Consider the following 27,505-nt stretch of genomic DNA (forward strand, 5'->3'; position numbering starts at 1 on the left):
ACACAGCCCTCCCTGCAAGCAGAACGGGAATTTAGCCTTAATCGTCCATCTTAGTGCCTCTGAGGAGGCCACAGCCACCAAAAGGCTCCCAGGTACACTGCTGTTCTGCAGCAGCTCAAGTTGTTTGAGGAGCACATGTTGTTTCTTTTTGTTTTTTTAAACATTAGAATACCAGTTTGAAAGGTTCAGAAACTGCCGCAAGAACACTGTGTTACCAAGAAAGGTTTTATTCTTTTTGCCAGTAGCTTTGTTAATTGCACAAAAAAAATTTTTTGTTTTGCCATTTAAACATTTTCACACATCCTATGAATGACAAATGTTAATTAAAAACAAGGCAAAAATTAAAAATTCACAACCTTAACTATAGGTTCTATCATTGAGGAAAAGAAACGGCTTTTCTTACAAGCTTTTCACAAGTGTCACATTTTTTCTTTAAAAAGGAGGGAGTCAGAAAAGCAAATGGCTAAAACAGAAATCTTCATAAAAAGGAACTTTACAGAATTGTCAACAATATTAAGACAACATTGACTAGCCAGTTTTATTAGAGCATCTCTCAATCCACACCTTTCCCCCCTCTGCCCCTTCCCTCCCCCAAATACCAGGCCTAGGAACAGAGTGAGATCTATGTTCAGAGGCTACAGATATAAATAGAAGAATCCAAGTGAGACTATCACAAGTCAGCCTCAGACAGCATCTGAAACAGTCCAGTTTCCACCATTTCCACCCTTCCTCCTCACTTCACATCCACTTCAGCTCTGTCTGGCCTTCCTGTGACCACAGAGCTGGCTGGGCAGCGCTGCACCCTCCACCCACGTACCTATCCAGGCAGAAAGCTGCAGTCAGGCTTTTCCGGGAAAAGTTACAGTGTTCAACCAGTCTGCACCTGCAACTCCCACAGAAAGAGTGATATCCGTTTTGAGAAATGCACTATTTCTGGAAAACAAGACCTGCAGCAGAGATGCCTAGGGACCCTTTTGTAAGTATGGTTCTTTGAATTCACTATGAAATATGTCATGAGACTTGAGAGCTCCTTTTGCATTCCCACAGCTTCCAGAGGCACCGCCAAGTAAAAAAGAGGGAGATCCTTGATTAAACTGGCCCAGACCCATTCACCTTCAATCTAGTCCAAGAGGCTTTGCTGCACTGACCTGGAACTGTTCCACTCTCAGCAGAATCTGGGACAGTACCTCCCTTCCCCTCTTCCTTCCAAAATACATCTTACAAGACCTCTGGTCTTATCTCCTGTCCCCAAAATACAACTTCTCCCAGATGCCCTCAAAATGCAATTCATAATGTCATTTCTTAAATGCAGCATGTTTAATCAAGGACTTCCAGTGCTAATTGCTGTGTTTTTCTGGATGAGGGAAAGCAAAAGCAGGCTGATGGCTGGTTATCCTGGGTAGTTACATGTGCCTTTAATACAAGTATCTACATGTGGGATGACAGTTGTATTGACAAAGAAATACAGATGTGTAACTAATACTGCTCACACATACTACTGACAAATGGGCAAAGTGATGTCTAACAGATCTCTTACTAGATGTTTGCCACAGGACATGAAGCATAACACAACATTAGCCTACAAATAACAGTGATAGCAGGTGAAACATTCACTAAAATAACATTTACAACATTAAGAGTTAGATGTCATGTTTCATAATGAGCATCTGATGCTTTCTCTGTTTCTTAATAAGGTGCCCCTGAACCATATACACGTTGCACAAAGCAGGATTGGTAAGAAATCCTAAGCCACAGGAAAATTTCTTTAAACAGCCATTAAGTTCCTAGAAAAATAAGATGGTGGGAGGGGCAGACCTCAGGATTTAAAAGAACACGGTCTAATTTGAATGTGCTTTCTTTCCTTTCAGAATCCCAACCCAAGGGAGGAGATTGTGCCACTGAGAAGCGATTTTGGCCAATGTTTCTTACTGGCATTTTACTAACTCTCAATTCTAAAATGCAAAAGTCCTCCTAAAAGGCTAATACTGAGAATAAAAAAAAGAAAAACAAACAACCATGCCCTGTGCATTTTTAGAGACAGGCATCCTTTGGACTCTGGGCTGCTCTGATAACCAACAATGAGATCATCTCAGCTTTTTAGCTTTGGCCTCTGCAGTTCAAGTCCCGCATTTTTAAAGTAAAGCTCAGCAGCAACCTTAGCCTCCCATTTTATCTACCAGTCTTTCTTGAAGTTATCTGGCCACAAGCAGAGTCACAAATAACAGGGAAAATTCTCATGCTGTGCTAGTGTTGTACTCAGAGTAGTAACACTAAGAACATGTATGGAAAATCTGACATGTATAAAGATCACTCACTAATCAGTACACAAAATATCCCTGTGAGGTAGGTAATTATCACCCACCTTGAAAGATGGGCAATCAGGCTTATAGATAAAATGACCATGAGAAGGCCAGAGAGAGAACATGGAAAGGAACTCAAGATCCTCCATCTCTGGGCTCTATGATCATTCCTCTCACCCCTTTCAGACTCTCCTTGTGACACTGCTACAATCCAAGACGCCTTTGTAATTACTGACTACTAGGGTACAAAAAAGTAAAGCAAATAGTGAAGCAACATAAACTAAGGCCAGAAGCAACTCCAAGGTTTGTTCCTTCACCAAATAAAATACCTCTGGCCTAGTTTTAAACTAAATATTTCTCTTGCAGCTTTCTGTGAATATCTGTGTTAAGCTCCCATGCTGTTTGTGGGATAGGCAGCTGTGATTAGCCTTTTAGGAGGCCACATTTACACTGGTATTCTCATTTTCAGTAAAGTTTGTGTTCCCTAAGCTAGAGTTATCTGTGCAGGGGAAGACATGGATGCAATCTGTTCTTCTCAACAGTATGAAGAATTCCTCCATCAGGGTACTGGGGAGGTGGAAGTTTAAAAAGAAACAGAATCTAGACAGTGTTGCATGCAACCCCATTACCTTCTGGAACTGCCATTCTCCTCCACAGGAGGTGCTTTGTTCTCAAACAGTGGGTGATAAACAGAAATGCTCCTCACCTTACTTGGGACCAAGGACTTTACAGATTCTCACAGGTAGATGGGATGTAATTCACCTGTCCCCTTGATGCAAAAAGTCCAACACACACGTTATTTCACAGCAAAGGAGAAAAGGGATCGTTAGAAACAGCATCTTGGACAAGCGTACAAAGAGGAAAATAAAATCAGCCAAGCAGCAGATTTCTGGCAGAGTTGCCTCAGAGCTTCTGAACAAGCCGCCACTGTTCTGTTCCACGACTGTCAGTGCATGGCATGGATTTTCTAATTAGACTGCAACAATCCGAGCCCCCTCCTCCCCCCCCCCCCTTCTGCCAGGGGAAGGCTGACCGCAGCAGCTGCCTCCATGGCAGATCTCAAAGTCTGTGTATAAAAGGAAATGGAGAGACAGAGATGGACTGGTCCAGAGTTAAAACCCAGTATCATAATAATATTAATCAATAATCATAGTATTTAACAGTAAGAATGGTGCAGCCTAGTGGATGTAGGCCCTGTACACTGCAGACATGTCGTTGTCTGATTGGTCCAATGCTTTTGCCCGTTTATAGACCTAGAGAAGAGAAATTAGAAAAGGATCAGTGTCTGCTTTAGTAAGAAACCTTTCCCTAGAAAAAGTACTTGCTGACCACTACAAACCAGAATACTGCATGTTACTTCAAATAATTACAGCATCACAGGTCAGAACAAACCAGATTTTGTTTAGACCATCTGTTTTTACTGATGTGATACTGTAAGGGCTTCTACCATTGAATCAAATTCAATTCCATTATTCCATCCTACTCCAAATATATTTCACTTGCTGTTTCCTCGTCTTAGAGGCCACCACATTCTTAGATTTTTGTCCCTGTTGACAAACGGCTCCAACTCTACCTATTGAAGAAACACTGAGTAACACACATCTGAACAACTCTCACCTCATTGGCAGCAGCTGCCATAGGAGTTGGGTGGTTGACAGAATCGCCCAGTGCAATAGCTAATCTAAGATCCTTCTGTATGTATTTCAGGTAAAAATCAGGTTTAAAGTTTCCTTGCAAGATATCTGTTGAGAGGAATGCATGCAAAATATAAGCACGACAAAAGTAAATCAAGCCTAATGCTAAACTTTCCTTCCCCGTGCTGATGGCCAAGAACACTGCTTTTAGATGTTCTGTTTCTCCTTCTATCTTCATTAGGCAAATAACGTCACTATCACCCACTGACAAAGTTAGTTAAGATTTCTAAGCAGTTGCTCTCCATTTCACTTATTACCCTGCCCCAATGAAATCCTCACTGTTAAGTCAAGTCCTAAGCAGGCAGTAAACAATGCAGAGCTTGGGCTGTATTCTCACAATCCCTGGCTATAAAGGATAAGGAACAGATCTCAGGTCTTCATTCCTAGCACGCTTAAAATACCTAGAGTCCCAGGCTGATGAAGATGGGATGGTTTTCTCCCTTCTGCCATTAATTGAAATGCTAGTAGGTTGTGGGAAACGTTCTATAATAAAACAACGTAAGAGAACTTTACTTTGGCACTTCTGGTCCAGGAAGATGCTGGCAAGTTGTCCCTGATTGAGGATATCCAGAAGGGTCTGTTGGGACTGACCAGTCACTTGAGCCAAAGTCAGTCCTTCTGCTATCGTAGCCATGAAGCTGCCTTGGACCATGTTCACAATCAGCATCATCTTGGCAGCATTGCCTACTTCACCTGGGAGTGAGACACACCATTGGGCATTCCTCCACAAGAGATGCAGCAGCCTTTCTCCCCAACCCCACACAGTATAACACTGCTAGACTCTTCATATTGATCCCAAACACACAACAGCTTCCTCTTTCCATAAAAGACTTTGGAAAATTTAGCCATTTCCCAAGCACTCAAAGGAAGGGGGGAAAATCATAAACGCATGATTTAAAAATAAAATGCAACAAAGTCTCCAAAATGAACCAGTACTCCCAAAAAAAAAAAAAAAAAAAAAAAGAAAAATTAGGCTGGGGGCTCTGGAATTGGCCAAATTCCAGAAGAACATGCCAGTTTCCCATACTGCCCACGGAGACAGGAAACAACCAAACCCTCTCACCAACAGCGTACAAAGATAACATATATGCCTCTCAGACTCCTTGCTGTATACCCCAGTCCTTGCACTAAGAAGCCATGATCAGGCCCTTGGTGTTTAAGTTACCTAGAAAAAAAGAGGTCTTCCCCATTGCTTGGAAACAGCTACTGCAGTCCTCGTATAAACCCCTGTCACCAGCTGCCAGGATCACAAGCATCCCATCGTTTGATAGCTGCTGATTTCCCGAGACCGGTGCTTCCAAAAAGCGACCACCACGGGACACTATCACCTGGAAAAAGAATATCTCTGGTTAGCAGTGGATAAACAGCACACAAGGATCTTGAGTACACAGAACAGCAAACAAGCATTGTTTAGGGTTTCCCTGTCCTTAAGGAGAGGATTTTAAAGCACAAATAGCTTAGACACACAAACAGGACAGGGAAGCACTGTAATGCACCTAAGACAGTGCACTGCACCCTGCAAAGGGAACCTAAACACAAAAGTTGCCCTCGTACTCAGCAACACTTCCTGCACCCATCGTTACTGTGCGTATTTTCAGCAGCTGAGCTTGCATGCTTTTACCTTGTCAACCCCTAGTGGCCAAGAAACACTGCTAAAGGCTTACAGCCTGGAACAACAAGAACTGCCACACTGCTGCTGAGTCACAAGTGTTAGAAGTTCAGTTGATGTGATTACCTGGGCCAGCTCTGTGACTGTATCTGCATCCACGGTAGACATATCCACGTAACACTTCCCTGGCCGAATTCCCTGCAACACTCCACTCGGACCAAGTACCAGCTGTGAGGAACAGAAAAGCGGTAAAGCAATAGGGTGTCTGCAAAGAAACTCCAATCCTAAAAGCCCAAGCTAGTCTGGCACTGCAATGGTAGTCCATTAGAGGGATGTCAATATCTAACCCCCATGGATTATTTGGGGGTGGAAGAAGCTTGATTTTGTTGGTAGACTTATTTTTACATAGCTGTCCTACCCAGCATCTATGAATACCCAGGCTACCGTTGTCAGTAGGAGTCAGAGCTAGCATTCAGTGACTGTATGTTCCAGTCTAGCTGGTGGAGGAAAAGCAAGAGCTAATCCTTACATCCTTTGCTGCTTTTGGATCTGATACACAGGCAAAGGTGATGTCACAGGTGGAGACAACTTCAGCAGGGGTTCTTCCCAGACGTGCCCCCTCCTGGATGAACAAATCACACTGCAAAAGTCACAAATCCAAACGTAAGAAAAAATAAGTACAAAGCAAATGAGGTCTCTAGCATTTTGCTGAAACAAACTCTACTGCTGGACCCAACCAAAAAAGTCAGGCATATTAACTACTTAGCAACTGGGTTATTTGGATTGTTCTTTGTTGGTTCATCTCCCAACATACAAGGGACTCTGTTGCAGCTTTTCTGAAACCCCAAGTGAAAAAATTCAAAAGAAAGGCACAAGAAAAGAGAATTCTTCAGTGAAATCATAAGAGACTGAGTACTGCGTTTTTTAGGAGAGATAAGAGCAAAAGAATTGGTAAGAGGACATAGCAAAAGGTGTTGCTGGACTGTAACCAGGAATATGCACAGCCGAGACTGACACAGGTTTTAGTGGGCTGCTGTTTCAAAATCTTAGCTCCTTCCCACCACATCCCCTTATACTGTCCATGTTTTGTGATCAGAAAAAACTTTTAGTCCCTTTCAACAAAGTAGCCAGAGCACCCTTATTGCCTTTGATATTTTACAATATAATCTGTATACCAATGTACCCACATTTTCACCTCCGCTACACAGAATAAGCAGCTAGAATGTGCGTAAACATTCAGCTTCATTTCCACTTTGAAGTCAACCCTTCCCATCCTCATCTTGTATTTTGACACACAATGGCTGCAAGAAAACCTTTTGCCACTGCAACGTGAGCAGCACAATGTATGTGTAGATGAAGCTGCAGTCAAGCAGAGCAATCTCACCACACCACTCCTAGGATCAGCTCCCCAGCACCTGGTCTTTTGGTCAATCTCTGAAACCTAAGGACTTAGATATTTAGATCAGCAATATTCCCAGAACTTTGTAGTCCTCAACAAGGATACAAGCAACCTCATAATTTAATACAAAATAGCAACGTGGTGGGTGACTGTTCACAGCTTCTAGGCCATCAACAAGCACTATGGAAGAAATAACAGAACAAGGTGCCAAGCATACACCTGTGTTTCCTTGGTGTCCTCTCCCAAGCACCAGCAACTGGTGACCACAGCCAGTAACTACATGTTTAAAAAAGTTAAGTACTGATGCCTACCCAAAGCCCACGCCTACCTACCTTCTCAGCAGTCCGGTTCCACACAGTAACGGTGTGACCCATCTTCAGTAAATTGGAAACAATGCCGCTCCCCATCAGACCAAGTCCCAGAAATCCTATCCTGAGGGGAAGACAAACATTAATGAAGAAAAGGGATTATGTAACAGAAAACAATGGTTGTGAGCCTCTTGTGGTCTTGGAAGTGATGAAGAGCAAACCCTGAAGCATCACCGGCAAAAAAAAAAAAAAAAAAAAAAAATCACACTACACAGACAGAACAACAGGATTTTTAAGCCACACGTTTCAAATAGGCAAATATTGTGCTTTAACAGCAAGCTGGTATTTGTTTTGCTTCGTAAGCAACCCTGACAATTTCCGGCAGAAAGTCTTAAGCCCGCTTCAGAAGAGTAGGAAAATATTAAAATAATAGGAGGCTAGATTCGTTGTTTTTAGTTATTACATTTTGTTGCTTGTGCTTTCTGTAGCTAGCTATTGCTATGCTGGAGAGAGGATGTGTTAATTAGCAGGTGCTTCTCTATTTTTTTTTTTAACAAGTTCGTGTGTACAATGGCTGGCTTATACTATTGAAAGATACATTACTATTTTTATTTCAGTAAAATCCAGCAAGAACTACTGCACTATGCAGCACACAGACATACCAGAGATCTAGTCCCTGCTCCACAGCTGTGATTTCACAAAGAAAGGAACTAATAGCCCAGTACAGGTCAACATGAGTGAGACAATCCCTGACATCAGCTGCCTTTCCTCCCCTAAGCTGGCAAAAGTTTTGCTCCCCCCACTTCAAGAAAAAGACAATGCACTAAGTTCCATCCCTGCCATTACCCCGCAATTTGAATTGTTTTGCAGTCATTGCTGCAAGGATCCTTTTATATATCATGCAGCTCGCTTCACACCAAAACCACAATCTGGCAGGAAATTCTGAAGCGTTCAGTTACATGGCTGATGTAACTTCAAACTGAAATCAGCCTCGCAGCTCCCAACAGTTAGCTCTTTACCACTAGCCACGCTACAGTTGCACTGTAGCTTTCACAAGCCACCCATGCTCTCCCATCTAGTCACGCTATTTTCTGTTAGAGCAAACTACTTTAGACAATTCAGAGCAAGACACTACAGGCTCCTTAAACAGATCGACCACGGTCCACCTGTTTTCAAGGCTCTGGAACAGTCATCTTCTTTCTTTCCCAGCCCACGTCTGAGCCACACTTTCCTGAGAGACTGTTTTACCTGAACAGCTTCATTATTATTTTGGTTCCCCTTGAGTACAGTTGAGAAATGATATCCCATTGAGAACGACCCCAACGGCAAAGAGCAAGCTGTGGCCTGAACTCTGTTAGAACAGAGCGGAAGTTACAGAGTGACACAGGAAGCTCAAGTGAAGCTGCTCTCACTCTAGAAAGGAGAAGGGGGGGGCATTAGAAGAAACCAGAAGTCTCATATGCTACGTAGCAAAGCTCCTGGGCTGGGAGAACACACCTCCCTCTTCCGCTTGCCTTCTATATATGCAGGATAGCGATTAAACAACCCCAGTCAACTGCCACAAGCTACCAGAAAAAAACATCTTTTATCCTTCTGCATCATGCAGCACACAGAAATACTGCTTCTTCACATTCTGCAATATACCCTACAGAAATAGGGCAACTGCACGAAAGCACTGAACTGCAAATATACCCAGGCCAGACCTTGTTTATAATTTTTCTACAGTACAGCTCCTGTTTTGTTTCCAGCTGCTTCCCTCCCACCTCCCCCCAAATTAGAGTTTCACACAATGACAGAAGAGGTCTCTAGTTACAGAGAAATGTTAGGTTTATTTATTCTCACAAGCTGAATATGGCTGCATGTATAAAGTGGGAAGGAGAAAAAGGAAGGGAAATGGCTGAAGTGCGTTGGAGATCTTACTTTTTGTCTGTGGGCGTGATACTGCCATTGACTGCTGTGCTGTCTGCTGCCTGGATGGAGGTTGATCCCGTTTCCTGAAAACAATGAAAAGCACACAGCTCTGGAGGAACTGTAAATCCTTATGACAATAAGGAAGATCCATCAAAGCCAAGATTTGCCTCACCTCTTCACAAACCTTCAGCTTCTTTGTGATGGCTTGATAGCACACAGCTGGCTGTATGAAGAAGACAAAGCATTCAGAGGAAGGACAGTGCTGATTTGCTCTGCTGAGTAAACAGACTACATCCTTGCTACAAAGAAAACAGGCAGCTCACCCACACACCATCTACAACACAGGAAAACTCTCAGGCTTCCTTCAACGGGTGAAAATAAAAACAAAAACCCACTGTAACATACCAAGTCATTCCCTTCCTACCCTACTCCAACAATTCAGACTTTTGTCTGAAGCAGGGACTAGGACCTCCTTTCCGCAGTTCATAGGACAGGCTCCCCTAGAGGCAAGGACTCAGGGCATCCCTACTCTTTGGCACATTTGAGCCAAAGAAAATAGAACTCCAGAGCCTGACACAGAGCACCTCGTCTCATACCTGTGCTCATTATGTCAAGGCAGCTGTGGAAGCCTTTTCATTAAGCTAAGGCAGCACATGGCTTACAACAAATCACATGGTGAAGGCTGCCCCTACGTTGGCTCCTTATTTTCAGCTACTCTTAATCTGTCTCTGCCCAGATCCTCAGCCAGATATGTTTTTTTTCTATTTCATTTAATCTTCTCTTTTCCTCCAGATTTTCACTGGCTGAAGATAAAATCCTGCAAGACTTCTGACTCTTATGAGATAAATTGGCTGTTTTTCTGGTCACAGGAAGTTCTCCTCCCATATTAAGCTAAGTAACAAGTTTATCCAAATGAAGAAACTGGAAGAACAACTATCAAAGACAATCAAAAAAGTGTTTTTAAACAGAAAAACAGCTTTACCTAGCCCTCATGTTCAATCTGCAGAATTTAATAGAACAAGCCTGCCAAATCCTGGTGCTAGAAAATCTTTAATGACTTGAACTATTTGCTGTCTTCACTTCTAAATCATTCTAAACCTAGATGTTAGGAAGTAATCAAACTATTAGACTGCATGTGACAATCTCATTGCTACTAGGCCCCAAAGAACAGAATTTCAGAGCTGGTTACGCCTACTCCTTGTACTTAGCCCTTCATCCCAGCAAAGGGCAGGATGCCAAGATAGACAGATTAGCAGAATGATTCTGTCTGCCAAATCCTCACCTTCTCTGTCTGGCTCAGCAGGAAGTGATGGAAGTGTGGATCACTGTCCTTCACAGGCTACAAAAACAAAACAAAAACACAAAAAACACAGACTCAGAAACCTCCCAGAGTCACTGAGCAACCATAGCACTATTCCCTTGCTCTCCCAAGCTGCATGACAACAATAACTTAAGGTGTAAAATATTCACTATATAACAGCTGTATCAAGCAGCCTGTTTCAATTAAGCAGTTTACACTGTTTCATTCTCAAAAGTAAAGCCTCCCCTATCACAGCTTGACTCCATTCCCTTGGGTCCTACCTCTGGTCACCAGAGAGAAGAAATCGGCACCTGCCCCTCCACTCCCCCTCGTGAGGAAGCTGTAGGCTGTGATGAGGTCCCCCCTCAGCCTCCTCTTCTCCAGGCTGAACAGGCCCAGTGTCCTCAGCCGCTCCTCATATGTTTTCCCCTCTAGGTCCCTTTTCACCATCTTCATCACCCTCCTCTGGACACTCTCCAACAGTTTTACACCCTTTTTGTACTGTGGTGCCCAGAACTGCACACAGTACTCAAGGTGAGGCCGCACCAGCGCAGAGCAGAGCGGGACAATCACCTCCCTTGACCAACTAGCGATGCCGTGCTTGATGCACCCCAGGATAGGGTTGGCCCTCCTGGCTGCCAGGGCACACTGCTGGCTCATATTCAGCTTGCTGTCAACCACAACCCCCAGATCCCTCTCTGTGGGGCTGCTCTCCAGCATCTTGTCACCCAGTCTGTACATATAGCCAGGGTTGCCCCGTACCAGGTGCAGGACCCAGCACTTGCCTTTGTTAAACTTCATGTGGCTGGTGATCGCCCAGCTCTCCAATCTGTCCAGGTCTCTCTGCAAGGCCTTTCCATCCTTTACAGAGGCAACAGCTCCTCCCAAAACAATTATTTTCCAGCTTCCAAGAAATTTCTTAAAACAGTATTCTGGGAGTTGGCTGGACACTAATCCTAGCAGTCATATGGTAGGCAAACCCATATTAACAGCAACAAGGACTAGAGCCCATGTATTTTATCTGCCCAATGAGCATCGTAAGCACTATTGTAGAATCATGCTCTTCTTACTCCACCTTATTATTTAATTATGTACAAAATGGAAGGTTTCCAAAAGCTAGTTAAGAGTGAAATTGAAGTAAACTACCCTATACCACAGTATCCATGCAGGAGAGACTATCCACATCTTCCCTTCCAGTTTTGGGAAGCCAGTCACAGAAATATTTTTGAATCCAGAAGTACAAAAAACATGGGCAGTAGCTGAGGTGTGAATTTGCAGATGATTCCACAATGACTGAAATATCACTTTTCAACATACTTACTAGTTGCCCAGGAGACTGTCAAGCTTTGCTACAATACAGAATGACATAAAGAAAGCATCTTCTTGGTCCTACTGGAGAAAGGGAAAATCTCTACCACAGCTGAGATAAAAGGTTCTAAACCATCTTCTACAAGCTCAGTTCCTAGATCAATTACACTGTGAAGAAAACCTAGAGCTTCTCACCTCACTGACGCTTGGTGGCCATTTAAATCCAGCTACTGTTCCAGTCATCACTCTCTTCACTGTACTTGACTCTGGAATTGTGAGGTCCTGAGAAGATATGAGGAAGATCAGAGAGTTTACAACCTGGCTCAGTAGCTGGTAACAGCATGTTGATCATAAAATCATACACAGTTTTGAAAAGCACTACACATGCTCTTCCATGAAGAGGTAATATTGAAAGCACATGGTATTACCAATGCAGGTGATGTTAAAAAAAAAAAAAACAAAACATGAACTGCCAAGAATGGAATTCAACCAGTTACATATGAAGAATGGATTGTCCAGCAGCTGCAACAGTAATCATTGCACTTGTGTAATCATGCAGTGAGCAGAGAAACAAACACACTTGATCCAGCATTTCCCTCTGGTGGATGCAAAAAGCTAACAAATGGGTAAAGAACACCACCACAATCAAGCACAGCTTTGAACTGTTCTAATCTTCTACTGTCACAAAACCAAAGAAAGTGGCCTACCTGCTAGCAGAAGCTTCTAAGTGTGTATCTGATACAGTCATGTCTGCTCAAGTTTGCAGAACGCATGAGACAGGAACTGGTATGTGGACTACTCCCATTCATTAACAGACCCCAATTTGTCATGTCATGATGATATTAATGCATCATTACTCTACTGTAAGTTTTAATATATGCATTCTTATGTTTTAACCTTTATCTTTGGAAATATGTTCTCACACTATATGAAGAGAGTGTGCAAGACTTCTATGTACTGGGTGTTATCTTCCTGCAATGAGGACTCAGAAATGAAACACCCTTTGGGAAAATGCATGGTGTATCTTGGTGCCCACACAGAACCATGAGAGAAGAGCACTTTGCAAAACATGTAAGAGCAAGACAGCTGTAGGTAACTCATACTGATACAACTGTTTCAGCTGATAGCAGGGACAATTTAGACTTCAGCCTCCAACCTCGAAGCGCCATTTCAGTCTAAGGGACACCTTTTGCACACTAAAATTCTCTCTTTAGAGACCACACTGCTGCTTCAACTGGCAGAGCATGGGTGAAGACTACTCTGATAACATATGATCGTGCTGGTCCTTTGAAAATATCCATATACACTCGAAAATGAGAGTATGTGAATGATCACGTATGCCTAAAGAGCATTTCTAGATAGAGCACACCTCAGCAACAACTGGATCCTTGAATTTTGTGCACACTAAGTGCTTGGAAAACAAGGATTTGGACTATGAACAAAAAACCCAGATCCCAACATTGCAGTAATTCAGAACAGTAACAAATGTTTTCTCCTTTTAGGACTAATATATTGGGGAAGTTATGAGAATAAAGCAAGCAGAATACAAGATTTTAAAGTTATTTCACAGGCTGAAAAATAGTGTTATGACATAATTTTATAGTGATTTCTCTAATTGTCAGTACATTACTTTTCTGAACTTGTAAAAGTTACTTTCCTAGAGAAACTCACTCACTTCTATGGTCTGTGGCCAAACATTTATCACCTAGCTGGCCATCACTTTGTGACAAGCTGTTTAAACCCACCACACTTCTAATTCCCCAGTAAAAATTCTGGTGCCACAATTAAGTCACTCAGCATTCTCTCTGATAACCCAAAGCAGCTAATAAAGTAAAAACTAAGCATGTAGCACGTCAGCACTATCGGAATTCTCACAGCCATCAGTTTTGATCAATTTTGGAATGAACTTATCTCAAAGACAAAAGCATTTTGCATCAGAAAAAAAGGCCAAGGGGCTTATTGTAATTTGAAGATACAATGTGACACTTAGGAAGGAGAAAGTAAGTTCCAATAAAGTGTATTCCTGCCTGAGTCACTCTAATTATGAGTAAGAATTCACAAGTATGCAACCATTCCTCCCCTCTTCCAATTCCCTCCAAAAGGAGAAACTGATGGTGTCTTCTGCATGGTCTGATTTAACAGAACCTGGCTCAAGAAAAAAAAAACAGTATTTATTTCATCAGCTTCATTTTACTACCAAGGCATCAAGACAGAGTTTGCTGTTCAACCTGTTAGGGCCAATTCAGTAATAATTTTGGAGATCAAAGACTACCATCTTGAGTTGCATCCTGAGGTATGCTGAAAGTAAAGATTGTGAAGCACAAGAAAACATGATCCCTTTGAAGCACTGGTGAGCAAGCAGGCTGATGCAGAGTGTTATCAGCTGAAGTCTCCCAACAGTCTTCATCTGCAGTCTCCGATGGAACATATGCATTGTAAAAAAAAAATCCACTGAAATACTTATCCTTTCGGAAAAGGAAGATCTGGACCTCAACACGGAGTTCCACAATAAAGAAAAAGGCTGGAACTCTAGATGACTGCTGGCTACTGTTGCTGTCACGACATCCAGACATAAAAGGGAAGTAACAAGGATAAAATAACACTCTTATACTGGACTTTTGTAATGGAGGAAGGAAATAGATCCTATAGCACAGAAGCTGACACAAATAGAAATAATTCTTCTGATGTATTCTCTCCATGCTACAAGAATTTCTTCTTTAAGCCTTTGCTCTTAAGAACACCTTCATCCTCAGTGCTTACTAAGAGTGTGTTAAGTGACTATAAATCACTTAATCGCACAAAGCAGATGAAATGGGACAAGTCAGGAATCAGATGAAGACCCACATCTCCTCACTAATCCTTCCCACGTAAACTGAATTTGAGGGATGGCAAGATGGAAGGTGAAATCTCAGGAGACAGCTCTCAAAGCCCTCTCCAAGATTTGAACAGAGCCATTTAGTAACTGCAATAAATTCACAGAAAGAATCAACAATGTGCTTGCCAAAGGTATCCGACAACCAATCGGTCTAGAAGAAGCAACATGGAGCAACTTAAACCACCTGATACTGAATTGACTCTTCCTGCTGGCCTGATACTTAAGGTGCCAGTCATTCCTAGAGTCCACCTGCAAAGTCCACAGGGCTCTGGCGGACATGCACAACACAAACCTTCTCATCCTTGGGCGGACGCCCCCGCTTTCGGGGGCTCTGATCCTGGGCTCTTTTCAAAGGTGACTTTGATCCTCTCTCTGACGATACAGAAGAAACCCTCTTTTTTCCTTCCCCTGTGCCCTTCTTCAACTTCCCTTCAGACAAGCTGGCTTTGCGTTTCTCTTCACCAGCAGATTGCTTGCCTCTCTCTTCACTGGAATTACGTCGGTTCTTCTCTTCACTGGAGTTATGGGAAGATGCCTGAGAGATTACAGAATAGAAGATGGTAAGGAAAGAAGAGAAGAGCTTGAATGATTTTTATGTAAAACCAAGGATGTGAAGAACCCAGTGCTGATTATTATCAGGCAAACCAACAGCACGGTAACATGAAAACTAGGTATTTGTTAGCCCCTTGAAGTCAGTGAGTGAAGTTGCTGGTCAGTTCACCTGCAAAAACACATCAGTTTAAGTAACTGAGTAATAGAACAGGCTACGAAGATTCCCTGGGAGTGCGTGCACATATATGCACTTCTACTGTACTTAAGACAAGATCAGTAGATATCAAATTCTAGCCCAAGACTTAAGACTGATTTATAAATTCATCATAAGCAGATCAATTAGCCTCTTCAGTTTCTCCATCAGTATTAGAATACTTTTTCCCCCTCCTCCTCAAACAAGACTGAGTGGGGAAGAAGAGAGGATGGGGGGAAAAAAAGACACAGGAATGAAAACCATATCCCCCTCCCTCCCCAAACTTGAGAGAAGCAATGAACTCCTATCAGATAAAAGATACGTTTCACCATCATTCATACCAAGTCTTGTTTTGATGCACACGGTAAAGAACCACCCACTCACCTGATCCTTGCCTTTGGTTTTTCTAAGGAACTCCTCTACAGCATCCACGGCTTGCTGGAAGCGCTTACCCTTGTTAATCTTTATCATTTCCTCTTTGTGAGGGTGATACGGCTTCAGCTGCTCCACTTTGATCCAAGCACTAGAAATCAGAAAAAATAAGTTATATTCTCCAAACAGCAAACTCCTCCACCACTCTACTTCTAGAAATACAGATGCACTTTCTTCCCAAGAGCAATTGATGATAGCAGCCCAAATTCACATGTTTGTGAATTTCTACAGCTTGGAGGACTGTAATGTCTGCATTCACTGAGAACTTACTTCTGGCACTTTTACTTGGGTTTCTCCCTCAGGTTTCACATCCTCCTGTACTAGCACTGCTCCCTTCTAAGCACTATTCACATACTCTGTCAGCAGACCAGCCTTTGGACATGGCCATAGGCACTTGTTCAGTACAAAGGCAGTCTAGTGGCTGTTCTTGTATCACCAGTAGAAACACCCCCAATCACGTCTCCATATTAGGTAGCCCCCAACACGAATCTGTTCGTAAGGCTGTTAAAAGTGGAGGTCACATAACAATTCAAAGTAATCAAGCCCTTGCTCAAACAGTGCAGAAGTGTCTGCAAAAACTGGAGAAAGAACAAAATTAGATACATCACAAACGAAGTACAAACACCACAGCTCATTGCCAGGTGCATTTCTAACGTACCTTGACATTCTGCACAATAACGTTTTCACTTTTGAGGAAAAATAACTGTTTTCTTCATTGTTACTATCTGACTTAAGGTAAACTGGGACAGTAGCAGAGCATTCACTTGATCACAGTTGAAGAAGAAACTCAGAAGAGCACTGCTGCTGAATAGGACCTCTTGACATTTCTCAAATGGGTAAGTGTTCAACTACAGGACGACAACTTCCCTTCCCTTCTTATTGGGAAGCTCTTCCACAACTCATTCACTGCAGCTTAAGGGAATACCTTTGCTTTCATTATTCCTTGTGGCTTTCACAGGGATTCGACTACTTTTCTCCCTCCTCAGACTCAAGCCTAGACTTATTAGCCACACTGTTAAAAAGCTACTTCCACCTTACTGAAAATATACCGAAGTTTTAGAAAACCTGTTTGAACTAGGATTTTTTTTTTTTTTTTTAGCATATAGCAGCCCAGCACAGAGCATGATCCAGTTGAATTGATTTTCTCTGGTCACCAAACATCCCTGTGTTACAAACATAATCTTGATTATACATTTTAAACATTCTCCAGTACTGTCTAGCTCCTGTAAGCAGGTGAAATGGTTTAACAGATGCCTCTTTAGAAATCACATCATGCAATTAAGCTTAACATAAAGTGAAAAAATTATAAAAGCAACTACTTAAAAGTTATTTAAAAAAATAATAAGTCAATTGCTTTTCTGGATCCTGCTTGCCCTCTCTTCATGAGTAAAGCCAGCAAAGTTTACTCTTCATGAGTAAAGCCTTTAAAACTTCACAGAGAACCTCACTGGCATTAACCACTTTTTGTAGTTAGAGCACAGCTTCCTGAATCTAGACTTAAACTTTTTTGTATCCCATACAGGGAAAGATAAGGTCTCCTGCTAAAACTGACTGCAGTAGCACCAGCATCCTTTCCATACTACCAGTCATAGCCTGGAAGCAGAACCCAGTACTCTCCTGCACACGAAGCCGAATCGTTTTGCTTAGTTCACATCATCTTCAGAACACCTGACTTAACATACCAGAACAAGTCATATCATTGCTTTCAGCCTAGAGCCTACAGTTTAGCAGCTGTTCAGAGAACCCCTCCACAGCTGCCCAGCTATCAGTGAAACACCTGAACACTCACTTTGATGCAAAGCCTTTCTGTGGGACACTGAGGGACAAAGCAGGACGAGGTGCTACACAGCATCAGCACTAAGTCTTTCCTTTGTGCATACAAAGGAAACAAACTTTGGGGGTACATTACAATAAGGCACATTAAGCACTGTTCCCAGATTTAAATTTAAAAGTAAGAACAGTTTTTTCTTTCATGTTGTTCTTTTAGGTCTCCTTCAGCCTGCACATGCTATCCCTCTTTGCTGTACATGCTCATTAGTTTATTTTCCCCATTACTTCTCCTTTGGGGTAGAGAAAGGCTGAAGCTTTCCTCTTCCAGGCACTGAAGGTAAATTTTGGTACTCATGCTCACAGGGGACAAAGAGCTAGAGATCTCAGAGACAAATTAGAAAGTGAAAAACAGTCTTAAGAGCTGCCTCAGGGTAACATAACTGAGAAGGGTCTTTTCCTTTCCAGTTTACCCTTTGTGTGTCACACCTTGGATAACCTTCTGTAAGACACAGACATGGCTTTTGACACTGGATGTCCAGAAAGCATGTGTGTGTTTCAGACACCTGAAAACTAATGAATAGATGTGTTTGCTGGGAAGTTGTTTACAGACCAGATCTCTGTTAAGCAATAACCTCACGGCCAATACTCAGATAGGTCTCCTCTAGGTGTGCTGGCTCTGGCTGGGATGGAGTTCGCTTTCCCAGCAGCAGCCCATACAGCACCGGGCTCCACACTTGCAGCTAGAGCAGCACTGGTATCACACCAGGGCTGTGCCTGTTACTGAGCAGTGCTGACAAAGCATCACGACTCTACAAACCCTGCCAAAACCAGTAGGCCACAGGTGAGCAAGGAGTGGGAACAGGGTAGCATCACGGCAGCTGACCTAAACAGACCAAAGGGATATTCCATACTATATGATGTCACATCCAGCACTAAGAGGTGGGGAAGGGGATGGAGAGGAGGGGCTCTCATTATGAAGATGTCTGTCCTCCCAAAGAACTGGTAACAGTATTGGGAAGCAGCGCCTCAGGACGTGGTCAAACATCATTCTCTACTTCCCATCAACAAGCAATGTTTTTTCCCTCTCTCTGTACTTCTGCACAGCCTTTGCTTGTTTTTCACTCCTTTTTCCTTCAAGGAAATTATCTTTATCTCAACCTGTGTGCTTTTTTCCCCCTGCTCTGCCACGGAACCCATGGGCTGCAGGGGGACAGCCTGCTCCACCTCCTGCACTGCCCTGGCTGCTTGCAGGGCTGGTTCTCACTCTTCTCTCCTCCAACTCCTGTTGCACAGCAGTTCTGCCCCCTGCCACCCCCACAGCCCCTTTCTTAAACCTGCTCTCCCAGAGGTGCGACCAGCATCACTTGCTGGCTCAGCTCTGGCCAGCAGCGGGTCTCTTTTGGAGCTGACTGAATTTGGCTCTTGTCTACGATGGGGCAGCTTCTGGGCTCTGCTCACAGAGATCACCCTGCAGGCTCCCTGCTAACAAGCCCTTGCCAGGTAAACCCAGTGCACTAGGATGCAACGTACAAGGAACTATTTTTCTCCTAACTTGGCAATGCATTAATACCCCCAGAAAAGGAATTAGTGACATTACATTACTGAAGCTGTCATATTTAAAATGAGATTGCATTTATATTGCCGCACAGCGTCATCCAATATCCATAAAGAATGGATTAAATAGAAAGTGAAAAGACATTAAAAAGATCATAGAATATCCAAGTTTCAAGGGACCCACAAGGATCATCACGTCCAACACCCAGGTCCCCGCAAAAAAAAATCAGTTCATGTGTCTGAGAGCATTAACACATTTTTATATATGAGATACATTTTAGTAATGGGCTTCTCTGCTAACTTCTTCATACTCTTCTGTACAAATGTGACTTAGAGCTGCATGAAAAACAGTGCCATAGAAGAGATACAACCAGAGACAGCAGATTCAAATCCGTGAGGGGAGCTTAGGACAGGTAAGATGACCTTAAAGCTCACCATTTTCTAACCACTCTTCCAGTCTAAAGATACCAGTTCTTAATGATACCTTGAAAAAAAAAACTAGAAAGATCGGAGAAAGGGAAGCAGCAGAAACTCCACAAATACTTTTTGCAAGCCTTACACTTAGGTCTGCAAAATGGTGGCACTGTATCTCCAAGGTTCTTTTACTTAGTAAAGCCTGGAAATGTTCAAGTTTACAGAGCACCAGTTCAAAGGCCCACACTAAACGTTAACACAAGCAGTCTGAAGTCAAAACAAAACTGCCTGGCTATTTGCAAGATCTGTGTTAGTGAGCAGACGACCAAGAAACACAATGCAGAAATAAGGACAGGGTTCCTGACATCAAAAGGCAAAGCCCCAATTTTCATCAGTATGACAACTCAAACGGCAGAACTCTCTAATTTGGTATGTAAAGATTTTAATGGAAAACAGCACAAAAATGATCACAGGTTAAAGCAAACATCCACGCAACTGAAAGGAAGTGATATTTTGCAGAAGAACGAGCAGAAGTTCAACATTGATAAAAGTTGTGTTAAATTCTTCAAATTTATGCAATAACAAAAATATTACAGAGTACTTAAATTCAAAAATATCAACAAGACAAGAACAAGTTTTGACTACAGTAACTTTCATCTATGGCACTCTGCCTACAGAGATGTCCAACGACATCCCAGCTGGCTCCGGCATACAGCAGCTCAACAACAGCCGAGCTCTGCATGGGATATGCCCAACCAAAAAAACAGCAGCAGTGTAAGCTAACCCTGCATCAGCTCAGCCCACAGCCTCTGAGTCTTTGAGGATTCCCAAAAAGTATCACATTCAACACCTGGCAAACTAATCACATGTTTTCTGATGTCAGGATCTCATATGATGTTTTACAAAGACTACTTCCATAAACTTCTTTCTCCCTGAAAACCAGGGAGGACAGTGGCATAAGAAGAGGGTACGTGCTGGCATCACAACAGTATATGAGAGATGGGAAGACACTAAATGCTGTGCCAAGATTGTCAGGCCTAATGCAAATAGGTTGCAGATCATTAGTTATCTTAGATTACAAGCTTTCATTTTTCCTTAGTATATCAAGCCAGGAAGTGACCCCTGACCCCATGGCATTTACTGACACTATTTAGTTTTCCTACCGATGCTTCAAAAAGATGCTGTGTGTTAAGAACAAGCTGCTCCAGCTTTCTATTAAGACCGATGCACATGACTTGCAAGACCATGACTATGACAGTATAGCTGCAGTGGACGTACATGCACACACGTCCATAGCCCTGATGACTGCAGAACTCTCCCTGATACTTCCATGAAGTAGAGTGACAGCTTCATAATAAAAAGCAATGATTTTTTTTTCCAGTTCTGAAAATGTCATAATGAATCTCCTAACAGGCCATGAAATGTCAGAACATTTTGAACTGGATGGAGTACTCTAAGAATTTCTGTAAGACTGGTAGGCTATGGGCCTGCCAGCCTAGTAACTACTAACAGCAAAAAATAAATGCATACAGCAATTCTTGCAGCTGCTGCCCTTGATTACTAGAATGACGTACGAGTATTTCCTAAGACATGCCTGTAGCTTGTCATAGGAAATAGAAAATAAAAGGCGATCTGAAAATCTATTTAAGAAGCACAGTTAAAAACAAAGGTAAGAGGTCAATCTTCCATTGCTATTTAGAAAGGCTAGAAGAGAATTGTAGTTTATAATGCATCCACTATATGCTGCTACATGCTTGTCAGTTCTGTGGGAAGGAAACATCAACTCTTCTTGATTTTGGATGAAGAATCATTTTGATGTGACTTACTTTGAGGACAAATACTCAGAAAAAGAGTCCTGGGCAGACTAGGAAAGTCTCACTATAAGAGAAGAATTTAGAGAACAAGTCAATAAGAGGCATTACGTGAGCACGTGCATCACAATCAAGGAAACCACTTAGAATAGGACATGGATATTATATTACCACTATGAACACCAAGCTGCCTCTAACTATGCTAGAGCACAGGTGTACATCAGTTTAAATTAATCAGCAAATTCCTCTTCCACGTTAAAGCAATAAGATGACTGCAAAGCCATTCTTACCTTTAAGCAGCTTTCTCCTTAACCTTTGGTATGGGAAACTGGAGCCACATAGGTCAGAAAGAAATAGCTTTTCACTAGCATTTTGGAATTCCTCAGAAGAAAATAGTCTATCCATATTCTGAGGTTGCCTAACCACTGACAAACTGGCTGTCAACCACCCTCAGAAGTGTCCAAGAAGGACTCTACCCATTAACTAACATTGCCTTCACCTTACACAAACCGGCCAATAACCAAAAGGTCCAAACATTAAATCTGGACAGAATAAAGCAGTAACAGAAGAGCTGTAAAATTGGATCAATGATAATGTCACCCTGCAACCTTGAAAGGTATGGAAAAAGCAAAGCACAGGAAAACAGGAGCAACATGCACTAGAATACCAGTATGAGCCAGTGTGGATTCATCACACTGTGAACTACAGTCAGTGAAAGGAGCTCTGCATGCTCCCATTTGTAATCCTGTTCATTAGATAGAGATTTTCTTAATTTGTTATTTCCACTGTTTATATATGTCTTTAAAAAAAGGTATTTGTAAAATGCATTAGTTTACTTACAAAAAATAAAAGGGTTTCCCCTTGATGCTCATATGTTAAGTGAAAGCACTTAAAATTTTCATGATTTGATTCTTTGACTATGCTCAAAGACAAGGATTTCTCACAGTTCTACCACCACCATAACTCAGGAGAGGGCAGGCACACAAGATTCTCTCTCCTGTCTATCAATGTTACTTTATAAGAGCACCATAGAGGACAGTATTTATTTCTATTTAGTTTTCAGATAGCACACGCAAGTCAAAACGAGCAAGCTTCTGAACTGTGATCATCTAGCAGGAAATGATAAAATTTCACAAGCAGCAGGGAGAGTGGGAAGAAGGCAGGCAGGTGTATGCACAAGCACTACCTTCCTGTGTTACATGATTGGATTTTCCCTAGTAAGAATACAGAATCACACAACAGACCCCAATTATTTTGTAGATCTGAACTCTACACTTGCAATTATGTTGCTGACCTCAGCTTCAGTACCACAAACACACAACCACTTCTTCTAAACTTGTCTTAATACAAAACACCTCTGTATTTGATCCAAAAACATGAAATTGAAGAAACAAGAGCAAATGATTAGGATAGAAAGAGACAGATCTCAGCTTTTAGAGCCTGATTAGCTCGAATATCCATTGGCTAACAAGAAAAAAAAAATCCTTTGCCCTCAAATCAACATTCACCTACCGTATGTTACTAGAGATCCTACAAACCTTCCTATTAGTGTGCAGCATTCATTTCTACCTCATCAAGTTTAGATATCAGTTCTTAATGGATTTTTTTTTTTTTTAAATAAGCAAGAACATGGTTGAAAACAGTTCTCTTAAGCAACATCCATTTCTTGGTTCTTGTTACTCCTGTCCTTACCAGAAGTAAATGTGTTTGCTAATCTCCTGCAGGTTTCTCACTTATTGCATGACTGAACACCAAATAGCAACAAAGAAAAGAACAGAAAAACTGGAAACATAACATTCGTCTTCAAAAAATGTTGTGTTTTTTCTCTCCAGATTGTAAACATCTAAGTCCAAGACAACTATGATCTTGCATGCTTATTTGGAACCAATAAATTCTGCCTTGCAAAAAGAGAGTCTACAGGTTTTTGCTGCCCTATGCTACAAAGTCTTCCAAAGGTGCAGCAAGAACGTTTTCAGTCTTCAGGCATAAAAATACGTTCTTTATTATGAGTGGCAAGCATAAAGCCATGCTATTCTTCCAGCACAAAAATAAATGAATGCTCTTCACTGTACCTGTCTCAAACAGTTGCAAGCTAAAACCTAACCCAGGACCATCACACCTACTCCCTTACAAATGGCAAGCTACCAAGAAGTTTCCTTCACAGCAGCAACTAAAATCCTGGTGTAACTGAGTATAGAAGTCTTTCAAGTCTTCATACAGCCACTTGCATGGCTATAGCATGCAGTAACAGATGGATTTTTATTGCATATAAACTAAAAACTTCTACAAATTCACACTTTGCCGTGTTAGCAAAAGTTTCTTCCATGAAAAAACACGTTATAGGGAACAGCACTTTCAACAGATGAAAACAAGCAGTACATACTGATCTTCTGTTCCAAAAAACTTCACAAAGAAGCACTTTTTTCCACGAGGTTTCTTCAGATCTTTAGGTGGATTAACGATCTAAAGGCAATTAAAAGTGAAAGTTAAAAAGCACATAAAGAAAGGTGAAACTCTGTGACTTCATTATCCAGCATTAGAACTCTTGTAGATTTTTATTTTTAAACCTAACAAGGAAGAGAACTTAAAACTGTTACAAGTCTTTTAATTAAATATGTAGCCCATATATTTCTTCAGATATGCTTATGCAGCAGCAGACTGAAAAAATACCCAAACTCCACTGATACATCACTACGTTCTTAGTGAGGTTCCCTCTCCCCAATAAGACAGCAATCTTATTAAAATTTATAAAGCCAAATGGCATTCATAAACATTTGTTCCACTTAGTTAAGTTTAAAATTCATATTCAAAATATTGTCCTTGCTCCCAAAATAGTTTACTCATGAAGTTTAAAGTATTACAGAAGAGAAAATCAGTCCTTCTCTTACAGAGATGACACCTGAAAGACTGCAGGCGAGCCTGGTTTTAACCCGATTCAACAACCAGAGTGAAACCAAATATTTATAGCTGTCAGCCACATTAACAACACTTTTCCCCCTGTGGCATGCTTTTATCTCAGCATTTCCAGTCCTCATACCTACACCAAAAATAAAAACAAAGTTCACAGAAGCACAGAATATCCTGAGCTGGAAAGGACCCACAAGGATCATCGAGTTCAACTCCTGGGGCCCCAAAGGACCACCAAAAAAATAAAAAATAAAGATCAGACCATGCATCTGAGAGCACTGTCCAAACACTTCTTGCTCTCCGGCAGGCTCGGTGCCATGGCTTCCTTGGGAATCCTGTTCCAGTGCCCAACCACCCTCTTGGTGAAGAACCTTTTCCTGATATCCAGCCTGAACTGCCCCTGAGTTTTTTCATGGAAACCCCATGGCATGTAGAATTTAATTTCCTAAAATCTTTTGGGTCTTTCATCAGCAAAAACCAACTGAACCAGAAGTTCAATGCCTAGAGTTCCTCAAAAAACATAGCTCTAAACAGTATCTTGAGAAGGCAAACTCTTTATTTCTATTATTTAAACCAGTGGATTTAACTAAGTCACCAGAGGAGGAAAGAAATATGAGCTGCAGAAAGCAATAGTGATTAAATAGCTAAATCTGAGGAACACAATCAGTTCTAGAGCTGGATGAATTGCTTTTCATCCCATCTGAGCTAACAGCTGTTAGTGACAGGCTGAACTTCCAGATCAATTAAAACCCTGAAACTGGTTCACAGCTTAGACTTGAGGGTTTGGTACATTAAAAAAAAAACAAAAAAAAACCAACTAATACTAATCTTTAACTGAAAAGCTTTCAGGTAAAGCTTTCCCTGTACAGAAGGAAAAAAAAAAAAAAAAGTGAATAAGTAAAAACCTAACTCACCTTTCCCGGCCATGGTGGATACCGGCCCAGCTTCCCCCTAAGGACAAATTAAAGCATTAGGCACTAAGATCAGAGATGGGGGGAGGGGGGGGGGAAACAAGCAACCCAGAACAAACCACACACGCCACCACCAGCTATTCCATTTCTATCTTATCTCATTACATCATATTCTCATATGAAGAGAATTACCATTTACAGACAAAACCTACCGTGATGGGCAAGGCACAAGCACTTGACACATAAGCATCATTATTGGTAGATACCTGTACCTAGACAAAGTCCCTATAAAGTCTCCATGAACTCGGTGCACTATCAGAATTTAAGTCAAAAGAACAGCAGCAGAGCGACTGCCTGGAAGAAGGAGCGACATAGCCTTTATTCTTCTTGTAAAACTGGATATTCCATGCAAGAAACTAAGTGCCGATTCGGGCAATCAAACCAAAGATCAGTTCGGTAGCTTATTTCCATCAGGACAGAACAGTCCAGTAAGATAAGCATATCAGCTGCAGATTTCCAGCTCAGGCAGCTGAGATTGATAGAAGTTCTGATAGAAAAGCTCTACTGGCAGGACAGTAATGTCAGGACACCCGCAATAGGTGTTCCATTATCACTTTCTTCAGATGCTTGCCACTGCACGTAGTGGTGTGCTAAAGATATAAAAGAGCCAAAAGAAATGCAGAAAAGTTTATTTCCTATACTTGCAAATGCGTCCATTACAAGAACTACATAAAACTATTTTTTCCACAGAGGAGAAAAGACATTAGCCTTAGCCCACAGCACACCAGCTTTATTATCACCTTACCCTTGCCACTTACAGAGGCTGCAGTACTCTCACAGAAGCTGATCAGTCATTGTCTTGACAGAGAGGAGCAGAGAATCTGCAAAGCCTGCCAGCTCCTGAACAAAAAATCCTCAACAAGAGGCATTCCAGTCCCTCCTGAGACGGTAATTCCACGGAGAAGATTCAGTAGTGATGGTCAGGCAGGAAAACTGCCAAGAGTTATAACCACAACCACGTCTCATATCTGATGCTTGCATCCTCGTGCTGAACAGCATGTTCATCAAAACCTTTCATATGGTACTGTTTTACTGTTAGAGCTCTCCTACAGCCACTCGAGGGACAGTAGCTGTCTAGGCTGTCACATACAAAAGTAAAGCAGGATAATCTGCATTCCAACACCACGAGCACTGCACGGCCCAAATGCTTATTTGAAAGAAATTTTACTGAAAGGAACCTTTACTTACTTTGCTATAAATATTAGATAACTTCACAGCACTTTCAATTTTTCGGATGAGAAACTGCAGTTGTCGCAGCCTGGAGCGCACACTTCTTTTTATCTGAGATATAAATATAAACGCATACACCTGCGTGTAGGGGATTAGCTATTTCTTGCAAGCCCTAGCAAGAAGCCCTAGCCTGTCGAGTGAAGCAGAGCCTATGCACTTAACAATCAGTGCTTACAGGCCTTGATGGAATCCCCTCAGTTCTCCTGAGCAGGAAATACAAAACCACAGCTCTCCAACTATTTGAAGGTAAAACTGGAGTGACAAAGGGAAGTAGCTTCCGTGAGCTTCAAAGGAAGCATCCTAACCTGCGAAAACAGAAAAAAAGGTGCTTTCCCACGTTACTGCGCTGCTTTATTGGAGCACTCCCAGGGAGCAGCACCTCCGTCCTCACCGACCGCCTCTCTCGCTCACTCCCGCTCCTTCTCGCCTCCCCCGAGGACCCCGCACCCCGGAGCGACCCCCGCCGCCCGCCCGCAGCCCCGCTCCCCCACCCGCCGCCTCCCCGCGCCAGCCCCCGGGGCCGAGCCCGCCTCCCCTCGGCCCGCTCCGGCCGCGGCCGCCCCCGGTCCCTCCTCAGGCCGCCCCCGGCGAGCAGGGCCCGCGCCGCCCCGCCGGGCCCCTCCTTCCCCGCGGCCGGCGGGTGACGGCGCTCGGCCCGGCCCGGCCTCGGCCGCGGCCCCGCCGCCGCCACGGGCGGAGCCGCAGCCCCGTTCCCTCAGGCGGCGCCTTCCCCGCCGGGCCGGGCCGTGCCGGGCAGTGCCGGGCCGCGTCCCCCCGCCCGCCCGGCGCCCGCCGCCACTCACCACACCAGGTCTCCGAGCCTCAGGCTCACGGCCGCCATCTTACCGACACCGCCACCAGCCGCACCGCGCGGGGCCTGCCGGGACAGGACGGCGCCCGCCGGGGGGCCGCGGCCGCGGGGATTGGGCGGCCGCTGTCACGGGGCCGGCCGGGGCGGGGCGGGAGG

General features: G+C 42.9%; 1 protein-coding gene across 3 annotated transcripts; it reads right to left on the bottom strand.

Moving 5' to 3' along the window:
- Positions 1 to 207: 207 nt before the first annotated feature.
- Positions 208 to 27,422, bottom strand: GLYR1 (glyoxylate reductase 1 homolog). 3 transcript variants are annotated; one of them, XM_032197391.1, is made up of 16 exons: positions 27,342 to 27,422; positions 25,252 to 25,288; positions 23,814 to 23,893; positions 15,834 to 15,972; positions 14,997 to 15,239; positions 12,025 to 12,111; positions 10,504 to 10,560; positions 9,394 to 9,444; positions 9,231 to 9,304; positions 7,335 to 7,434; positions 6,133 to 6,243; positions 5,730 to 5,828; positions 5,160 to 5,322; positions 4,508 to 4,687; positions 3,918 to 4,042; positions 208 to 3,553 (listed from the first exon to the last, which is right to left on the bottom strand). In XM_032197391.1, exons 1-16 carry the CDS (start codon positions 27,377 to 27,379, stop codon positions 3,479 to 3,481), a joined length of 1,659 nt encoding a protein of 552 aa, XP_032053282.1. In that variant the 5' UTR covers positions 27,380 to 27,422; the 3' UTR covers positions 208 to 3,478. The 3 variants fall into 3 exon arrangements, with proteins under 3 accessions (XP_032053282.1, XP_032053281.1, XP_032053283.1); XM_032197390.1 differs by having other exon boundaries at positions 5,730 to 5,831; XM_032197392.1 differs by lacking the exon at positions 14,997 to 15,239 and having other exon boundaries at positions 5,730 to 5,831.
- Positions 27,423 to 27,505: the final 83 nt, after the last annotated feature.

The sequence above is a fragment of the Aythya fuligula genome, chromosome 15, assembly GCF_009819795.1.
Source record: "Aythya fuligula isolate bAytFul2 chromosome 15, bAytFul2.pri, whole genome shotgun sequence".
Taxonomy (NCBI): domain Eukaryota; kingdom Metazoa; phylum Chordata; class Aves; order Anseriformes; family Anatidae; genus Aythya; species Aythya fuligula.

Coding starts and splice junctions, on each gene's coding strand:
- GLYR1 (XM_032197390.1), bottom strand. CDS start 27,379: ATGGCGGCCGTGAGCCTGAGGCTCGGAGACCTGGTGTG. Junction 5,323..5,729: donor CAGTCACAGAGCTGGCCCAG/GTAATCACATCA, acceptor TTCTTTTTCCAG/GTGATAGTGTCCCGTGGTGG. Junction 3,554..3,917: donor TGGCAGCTGCTGCCAATGAG/GTGAGAGTTGTT, acceptor TCTCTTCTCTAG/GTCTATAAACGGGCAAAAGC.